This window comes from Hippocampus zosterae, chromosome 4 (genome assembly GCF_025434085.1).
Source record: "Hippocampus zosterae strain Florida chromosome 4, ASM2543408v3, whole genome shotgun sequence".
Taxonomy (NCBI): Eukaryota; Metazoa; Chordata; class Actinopteri; order Syngnathiformes; family Syngnathidae; genus Hippocampus; species Hippocampus zosterae.
In genome coordinates this window covers 24,708,328-24,717,832 of record NC_067454.1, presented here as the reverse complement: position 1 = coordinate 24,717,832, position 9,505 = coordinate 24,708,328, and the positions used below count along the sequence as shown (strand labels likewise).

Sequence of the window (9,505 nt, the reverse complement as noted above, 5' to 3'; positions counted from 1 at the left end):
TCTGTGGTGCGTGAAGTAACTTGACCATTCTCATCTGAAACTTCCAGAAGCATGTGATGCATGCATGTAACTGAAAATTGCTTCAAGTGGAAAAAAAGAACACAGGCCTAGTCCATACCTGTGTATTATTATTATTATTCAAAATTAATGTATCTGTACAGTTCCTGCAACGTGCCATTGGTCTGTGTTTCCAAATATAATTGTTTACAATTTCTTAAGCTGACATTGATCCAAAAATACACAAAAAATAATTTTGAGACAAGAGTGCCCACTGCGTTCTATCGATTTGAACTGTTACTTAAAAAAAATCACAAAATACAAGTTGAACTTTGTCTTATTTTGATCAATCTGGCTTTTCTTGTAAGTGTCGAAAAGTTTGAAAATGAATTCACCAATTTTACCATTGAACAAAATAAAACGATTTAAAGGGTGTACTGGTTGTATGTGATTTTATGGAGAAAACAAAACAGATGGAACCAGTGACCTGTTCCAAATGATGCTGCGGCGCTATCTGCTGGACAGTTGCAGCAACAGCAAAAATATTTGGACGGGTGCTGAGAGTTGACATAACGTTCTAATTAGCTCTTTTTAGGCTTTTACCAGCACAGTTGTTTTCCTGACAGAATCCGAGTTTCTAGAGACTTTGCCATGCAGGGTTAGGACACTATTAGTCCAGTGCGCGTACCCCGCGAATTTTACAGATCTTGCGTGTTTTATAACACACTAGAAAAGTGTAAAAATCACGCAGTGCAAAAGTTTACACGTAATATTTTTACGTCTTATAGTACAGGCCCTTTTCCCTAAAAATGGTTACATCCACCTCACCCCTCCCACCTCTGCTTCGGAGCTCCGAAATGGCGAGCCGTCCAAAAATCTATCAGACTTTTTTTTTTTTTCACAGATCCGTGTTAAGGCATAAAAAAAGATATGATAAACCCCACACAGAACTGATACATTTCCACAACACTGACCCTAATGCCACAAAGTAAACTATAACCGATCTTTAGTTGTCATTGTCATTTTGTTGACTGATGCTACTCAGAGAAGAAATAATAATAAGACTACGACTACGACTGCTACTACTATTAATTTAAAGAAACAAAACAAAACAAACTCACGAAACAGGCCTTGACCCTAGATATAAATAAATGTATACAGTGCACTCCGCTTAATAGAACACCGGTTAATAGAGTAATCCGCTTAATAGAGCAAAAGGCTCTGGAACAGATTTGCCTAATGCAATTTCCTATAAAGATACTCCGCTTAGTAGAACAGGCCGTAAGCAATGAACATTGTAAACTAGTGGTTTTCGAAGTGTAGCTATCGCGATACTGTACCACTATCGCGAGAAAACGCGGTAGTTCTAGCCGTATACAGTAACAGGTAGCACGCGTCACTCCACACATAGACACACGCACGTCACAATGGCTTCAACTTCATTCAAGAGACGAGGGCTATCACCTGCGGATAAGAAGGACATACTCAGACGATACGATGCATTGCCGGATTCTCAGAAGGTACGCCCGCGGTTTCCAGCGCATTGAGAGGGAAGTCAACCGCAAAATTACGGACTCCTGTTTCCAGACAAAAGTAACGAAATTTTTCTCGTGATTTGAGATGTTTGACTGAAGTTGATTAAAGTTGTTGTTTGATTAAAGATATGGACGTCCACAGTCGAAATATCTCTTCTAACTCGTCAGCAGGGGGTTTTCTGCGTGCATAACTTTGTCGTCGACGTGTCTGAAGGTGTACCTAATAAAGTGTCTCCGGTTAATAGAAACCCCGCTTAGTAGAACAGAAGCGCTTCGGCCCAATGGTGTTCTATTAAGCAGAGTGCACTGTACTGTAATGGTAACGTTATCGAAATATTTTGTTGTACAACCTTTTGAAGCAATAACTGCTTTCAAACGATTTTGGTAACTTTAATGACACTTCTGCACCACTCAGAAGTTATTTTGTCCCACTCGTCATGAGCAAACTGCTCCAGTTGAACCAGGTTTGAAGGTTGCTTTGTGCAGACAGCATATTTCAGGTCCTTCCGCAGATTTAGATCAGGGTTCATCGAAAGGCCACGACGGAAAAGGCCATGGTTTTGCTCTCAGCCATTGTTGGGTGTTTTTAGCTGTGTGCTTTTGGATCATTATCGTCTCTCGTGACCTGAGACTGAGATCAAATCTTCTGATGCAGGACAGCACATTTGTCTACCATAGGGGTCCCCAACCACCGATATCGGGCCTTGGCCCCTTTGGGACCGGGCCGCACAGAGACGGACTTGCGAGCAAATTTGCTTCATCAGACGTGATGGAAATGTGAGCGACTCCAGCCAATCGGAGGGCCCATTCTAAACTTGGTTTGCTATCGTTGAAATAAACAGACACATCAATAAATGAAAGAAGAAGCAGTAAACAGAAAGTAAGAGTAACAAATTGACTAAACGTACATCGAAACATGGAGCTGCTGGGCAGCCACGACTTCAGCAAATGAAGCTATTTTGACAAGTTTGAGAAGTTCTTCCCCTGGCGGTATGGCCAGGGCGATGAGGAGAAGGAAGCTGTTGTGCACGCTATGTTGTCAAAAACAAGGCAATATAAGAACCCCGTTGAATCATTTCAACAAGTAGCAAAAAATGCAAGCAGAGTTTGATCAGCCTGCCCACGTAAACATGAGCAGTTTAGTCGCTAATAACTAGCCAGCGGATGGAAGCAGCAATCTGTAAAATTGTGTTTTCTTGGACTAAAATAAAGACTAAAATGCTCGACTTAGAGTCGACTTTAAACCTGACTAAATAAGAATGGGATGAAGATGACTAAATATGATTAAAAAAAATAATATCTCATGATCAAATAAAATAAGTAAAATGGTCCATCTATCCATTTTCCGATCTGCTTCATCCTCACAAGTGTCACGGGGGTTGCTGAGGCCTATCCCAGCTGTCTTCAGGCAGTTGGCGAGTGACACCCTGAAGCGGTTGCCAGCCAATCGCAGGGCACACACAGATGAATAACCATCTGCACTCACACGCACACCAAGGGACAATTTCGAGTGTTCCATTAACCTGCCACCCATGTTTTTCGAATGTGGGAGGAAACCGGAGTACCCGGAGAAAACCCACGCAGGCACGGGGAGAACATACATGGCCGAAGCCGGAATCGAACCCTGCACCTCTGCATTGTGAGACCAACGCGCTAACCACAGGACCGTGGGACTACCCTCAATAAAAGGGGAATGCATAATAATACAAACTCGATACATTTGACTGGATTACAGTGATGTTCTTTTTATTTTCCGTGTGTGTGGTTACTTGGTGCTCAAACTGACTTTTTCCATGTAACACCGGTCTGGGCTGGTAGCAGTCATCCATCATAAGTCAAGTTCAATGAACTGGCCGGCATCATTGAAACCTTTTCAAAGTAGTTCTGAACGTCTTGTAATTTTATCAAATTTCCTCGGCGGCTCAAGCAAGCGTCATGGGATGTTTCTTTTGACTAAGTGAATACAGATGGAAAATAAAGTACTTCTTGTTCTGTTGTTGGTGGAAAAACATCACGAAGATATTCTTGCAACCCAAACATTTTTGATTGCTATTGCTGAAAAAGGACGGCTCCAACTTTGAGAGGGTTGAGTCAACAAAATTGTCATTTATTCAAATTCAGCCTATTCAAATGATTTCAAAACATCCATGACCAGTCAAGAAATAAATAGAAACTGGTCGTATTTTTTACTTGCTTGTAAATTTCCCCAGTGTGGGACGAATAAAGGATTATCTTATCTTATCTTATCTTTCCCCGGAATGCTTGGAAATTCATGCCTGCCACGAGTACAACTTGGTCATTGCAATCTTGCGCAGAGCAGATGATTCTTGTTTATCCCCCCTAATGACCGAATTGATCCAGGGCATAAATTTGGAAAGTTCCATGTAGACACCATACTTGCGCTGTCCACAGGACCTATCATAAGAGAGTATTCCCACTGCCACAACATCTCTACTTTTAGGATCTTTGACAACCAGAGCACCCCCTGCATCACCCATGCACACATTTTCTCCATAAATGGTTGGTCCTGTGCACAACATGTTTTCATCCACAGTTGGCATGTACTGACTATTCTCATATTCAGCTTTACAATCGGCGCGGGGCACGAAAGGGAGCACCAGGTGTTTGAGCGATTCAGCGTATGTGAAGTAAATGCCGTAGCCCCATCCAGTGATCACTCCTGAAACTCCCGTGATGGCATGCTTGCTTTCCGGCAGAGGGATGGGGATCACCTTCGACCCCATAACCACGGGATGCTTCAGCTGTATCAATGCTAGATCATTGTCCCAGTCCGACTGGCTTTGGAAATTTGGGTGGAGAACAACCTGCGCAAGAAAACGATACGAGTTAGCTGGTTAGACAACAAAGTGTATGCAGAAAAGTGGTGAAGATTGCACGACTGTTTGTGTCCTGTGTGCTGTGTTGTGTTATTTTTGTTATTTTGACTTCAAAATGGCGCCACATGAGTGGCTGCCTTTCCAGCAGCTCCTATATTTTGTTGTTCTACTTCTCCCTCTCATAACTTTGCTGCTGTGAATTGGGAATTTCCCCAATGCGAGACTAATAAAGGGTTTCTTATCTTATCTTATCTTATAATATCTTAAAGGATGACCATCCGAGTCTGCTGCCTCCAAAACGGCGAACCTTGCCCTTCCCTCTGATGAGCACCTTTCTAATCCGATCCAGCCTGATCATTCTTTGAGAAAAATTCAACATTTTGATTTCCACCACCTCTGCTTGCTGCTGCCTCTTGAGCATTACCGTCTCTAATCCTTACATCACAGCCAGCCTCATTGAGCCTTCATTCTGGAAGAGACTTCGCCGTCACATAACTCGCCTGTCACATTCCTCCACTAATTCCAAACTGCTTCGATGCATTTTTTTTACACCTCGCTACCAGACTCACCATTGTTCCGCATTGTTGACCTTTAAGGCTTCTTTAATTCAACCCATGCAGGCAGCCCCCACAAATCTGTTGCAGTTTCACTCCAAGTCGGAGGGTGTCTCTAAGACTGGTATTGGCTAAGTCCATTTCTCAGGAATCTACTCTATAGCCACCTGTCCTTGGTGCTTTCATACCTCCGCAGTTATCAGGACCAACTAGAGGTAAGATCTTAAGGCCAAGCCTGAACCCAACCCGACCCGACCCGAAATTCGGGTCGTGCCTAAAATGTCAATCATTGCTTCGAGTCGGGTCAGGTCGGGCTTCTCTCTCGCTGACTTTTTTAAAATAAATATACAGTATGTTTAGAAAAATGAATTGTTTTGGCCATGAGAGAACACGGTTCGCAAAAAAACAGAAGTCTCCTCATCACAACACGTACTAAACTCTTGCAATGACAATTCAATCCTGTCTCTGTCTATTATCCACCCGTCATTGTTCTTCTTTGTCTCTCTGCTTCTCTCTCTTAAAGTGCCTTGCTAGAGTCTGCTGCTGTGGTTTATGGCCCAATTTTCAACCCGTCAAATGACTGATGGCCTTAAATTTTTCCCGTCAACTCTTAAAAAAAAATCGTCAATGATGGGAAATTGTCGGTTAATGTACACTCTGCAGAAACAGAAATATAAAAGATGTAAATGTTTATACAGTCTTGTTTAACTTAGATTTCGTTACAAAAGACGGGCTTTAATTAGTTATCATAAATCACCCCTCCTCCTCCTGAGTCCTCACAAATAAAATATGAAATTTCGGGTTTGCTTCGGGCTCGGGCCTGCAAATCAAGTCAATTGGTCGGGCTCGGGCCGGGTCGGGCTTTAATACCCGCGGCAGGGTCGGGTCGAGGTTGGATTTTTTAGGCCCGATCTTACCTCTAGGACCAACCACCTTTACATTGTTCATCCTCTTAAGTGCCTTTGTAACTTTTCCCTTACTGATCACTGCTACTTCCTGGTCCACCATAATTGCCTTTTCTATTCTCTCCTCTCTCATTTTTCTCATTCATCATCTCTTAAAAGTGTTCCTTCCATTGAAAGAGCACACAGGTGGCACCGCACAATTCGATTGCTAACATTAATCACCCTATTGTGAAGCAGGGTTTCCAAAAATGATGACACTCTCATTTGTCTCATCACATTATATCGAATCACTCTGAGAATCTGCATCAATGTGGTCTGCTTCTCTCTATGTTATAAAGCAAAATTATGCAGCGGAGTGGAAACTGAATAGAAATACAAATACAAATTTGTACACCATTAAAAATTGAAATTGAGTTTGTCTTTTTTCATTGGTGATGTAGAAATGTGTCTGTTGAGTTTGCCCCAACTTTTTGGGCGAGCAAATTTAAGAGAGATAAATAAGAAAATAAAAAAGTACCGGTACATGAAACCGAAGATACAAATGTACTTCCCTGAAGTAGTTTTGTCTTTAACATCCATTGCACTAAATATTTTTGATGCTCACCCTCTCAACAGCAACCTCCTTGGACGGCGTGGCTTCTGATCGATTTGAAATTCCCAGATACACTTTGGGAATGATGGGATCCTTTCTGTGAGTGCCCTGCCGCGTCTTATTGACAAACAGATTCCTGCCTGTTGTCAAAACCCACTGGCTGGATATCAGCGCGCCGCCAGCATAGCCTCCGTCCAGCAAACTGTCATTCAGGTAGACCATGGCTTGCCATGGGACATGAGGGGACCGAGTGCCACCGATCATCCGTCTTGATCGCACGCTGGGAAACTTTGAAGCTGGAAAATAAGCAGGGCAGTACGCAGTTAGGTCTGAAACAATGTGAAAAACATGACATAAGTATAAATTACAAAAATATCAACCACGTAGATGTGCACGAAGATGACAACTACAGTTTCCTGTACATGTGGACATTTAGGGCCATTTTCTCCAATGTGCATAAGTCAGAAAAGGTGTGCAGCCAGGCCCTTTTTCTAGTTGGTATGCATTCTGTCATCCACACAAATCTGTTGTTTATGCACACTCTTACGGGGTACGCGGTCCGAGTGGGGCAATCGCTAAAATGTGGGTGTTCCCTGACCAACTCGGCCCTGCGCACATTCTCCTGTATCCTCTTTCAAACTACCGAGGCTGCAGTAAGTCCAACACCCTGTTGAGGTGGAATATCATATTGCATGTTTTGAGCTGGAGCGTTATAAAAAAAGATTTATAAATGAAAATCAAGATTTTGATAGTAGGCTAATATACTCTAGCTCAAATAGATATAGATACATGTTGCAGGTCCGAAAAAGGAGATCTGTTGTGTTGGTTTTTAAAAAGTACACTTTATTTATCCTTTTAACAGTCTCGACAAAGACAGACACATCTGCGTCCAACTCGAGAGGCATTCAAAGACAGCCTCCAAAAAACGGAAATTAATGATTACTTCACTGACACTAAGAAAAGTGAAAATTATACACAAAAATCAAGCGAGGAAATTACAAAATAAATTCTATGGGGGCGTTTGTGAACACACAACAAAGGAATGAATAACATAAAGAATTCTGAGACAGTCCAGTCTCCTACATACTGTACATACAGCATGTGTTTCCTTCATTTTAAATTTTATAGAAGGCTTTTATTTTTTTGCGTCTCCAGACATATTTGGTTTTTTTTGTTCTATATGGCTCTTTCAACATTTTGGGTTGCCAACCCCTGCACTAACCAGATGACCCCCCCTCCCCCCTGCCCCCCTGCTACAACTAGTGAATGATAAATGAATAGCAAAGCACTAACGGCAAATGGAGAAAATGCTTGGAAATTGATTACAACATGAACACTTTAGAGTTACTTTTAACACACATAGAGGTGAACCTATTGCAACAGGTTCACCTTTAGCAACCTTGTAACAACTTTTTCTTGCTCTGGCCTCCTATTGGTGGCCTCCAAACCGCTTGGGCCTTTTCACACAATACTTAGCACAGCGCTGCGCGCCACCGATCGATAGCGTGTGTGTGCTGCAACGGTGCAGCGGAGTCTCTGCAAGAGGTGGGTGCTTAACACAAGGTCGACGCCATGAAAATCAGGTGTTTGTATTTCATTTGGTTGGGTCAACGTGTGTTTACCGAGAGCCGTCGACATGTGACTGCTACACAGACAAGTCTGTGGCTCGGGATGCTACTGCGAGTACAAATGGAAATCATTGCAATGTTTGTATAACTGTTGCTATAGCAATTTTCATGACTATCTCTTCATTCGGCTTAATATTTTTGCCATCCTATTTTGTGGCTTAGTCATGTTACAATACAATACAATACAATACATGCTGATTTATATAGCGCTTTCACAACAGCGGCAGCTGTAACAAAGCGCTTTACAAAACAGTTAACATAAAGTAAAATAATAAACACAACACATGTTGTGAAACAATGTTGGTTTCCAAAGGATACATCCACATAATTTTGTCAATGACTTGAACAGGACCTTATGGAGAACAAAAACAATGTTCGTTTCAAGATTAAAGATGTGTGGATTTTGCATTGGCATATTATTTTTTTATTTGTTTGTTCGTTTTTTAATAAACGATAATGGATCTTGCTGCTCGCATGACCTTACAATTAATTTTAAACCTAGAAACTGTTGACGTGGAGAGAACAGTATGAGTGTGCGCGTGCGTGTGTGTGTGTGAGTGAGTGTGTGTGTGTGTGCATGCGTGCGTGTGTTACCTGACAACGACGGTTTTATCCTTTCCTCGGTGTGCTTCACATCGACCAAATAAATACACATAGAAGAGAGGAGCGCAGCCAGAGAAAACCTTCAAACAATCCCATCGGGAACAAACATTCAATATCCCCTATAGCTAAAACAAGAGAATCATTCAAGAGTTTAAAAATAAGTGTTAATTAGTTTTGATTCTTTTCATTAGCGGATTGATCTCAATGGAAATCAGAAAGGGTGTTCAAGTGAATTTATATTCAGGTGAATGCATTTTAGCTTACCGCATTTTGTTGCAAATATTTCTCTTTTCCCGTCTGATGTCTACAGTCACTTGTTTACATTTGTGTGACGAGGGGCACGGCTTTATAGCATGCAGAGGCCACACACTCGGTCAACGTCAGCCATTTCTGGCACTCAACTATGACACTTTGATTCCTGACATCATAAGTAAATAGTTGCAAAATCGCAACTATTGCATCAGGAGACAGTCCGTCGTATGGCCTTTGGGGACAGAACATTTGACTTCAATCAATGACATTTCTATTTACACCGTATGTCCTCTTGCAACTATGATCTCAAACCATAACGGGAAACCATTTCACAAGTGAATGTTTTTTGTAGACATATTGTCCAAAGTCCCAACTTTTCAAGTTGATGAAATTTAAAGAAACAACAAATCATCAGCGACCTCAAACTTATTGATACGGATTTATACTCGGTGTGCATCTCCCATAAAATATAAAAATTTAAAAAATACACGGTTTGATGCATATCTCCACACACAGGTTGTGACACGATTCAAGGAGAGTACATTTTGAAATGTGATGATTTAATTTGGTTTGATTGAATCCAAACCAATTTTCCGATTCAA

The 9,505-nt window shown here is 41.7% G+C and overlaps 1 protein-coding gene across 2 annotated transcripts; it reads right to left on the bottom strand.

Annotated features, from left to right (window-relative positions):
• Window positions 1–3,618: 3,618 nt before the first annotated feature.
• On the bottom strand, window positions 3,619–9,078 carry hp (haptoglobin). 2 transcript variants are annotated; one of them, XM_052063314.1, is made up of 3 exons: window positions 8,643–9,078; window positions 6,433–6,749; window positions 3,619–4,357 (listed from the first exon to the last, which is right to left on the bottom strand). In XM_052063314.1, exons 1-3 carry the CDS (start codon window positions 8,701–8,703, stop codon window positions 3,803–3,805), a joined length of 933 nt encoding a protein of 310 aa, XP_051919274.1. In that variant the 5' UTR covers window positions 8,704–9,078; the 3' UTR covers window positions 3,619–3,802. The 2 variants fall into 2 exon arrangements, with proteins under 2 accessions (XP_051919274.1, XP_051919275.1); XM_052063315.1 differs by having other exon boundaries at window positions 6,433–6,716; window positions 8,643–9,067.
• Window positions 9,079–9,505: the final 427 nt, after the last annotated feature.

Coding starts and splice junctions, on each gene's coding strand:
- hp (XM_052063314.1), bottom strand. CDS start 8,703: ATGTGTATTTATTTGGTCGATGTGAAGCACACCGAGGAAAGGATAAAA. Junction 6,750..8,642: donor GATAAAACCGTCGTTGTCAG/GTAACACACGCA, acceptor ACATTGTTTCAG/ACCTAACTGCGTACTGCCCT. Junction 4,358..6,432: donor AGGAGGTTGCTGTTGAGAGG/GTGAGCATCAAA, acceptor TTTCTTGCGCAG/GTTGTTCTCCACCCAAATTT.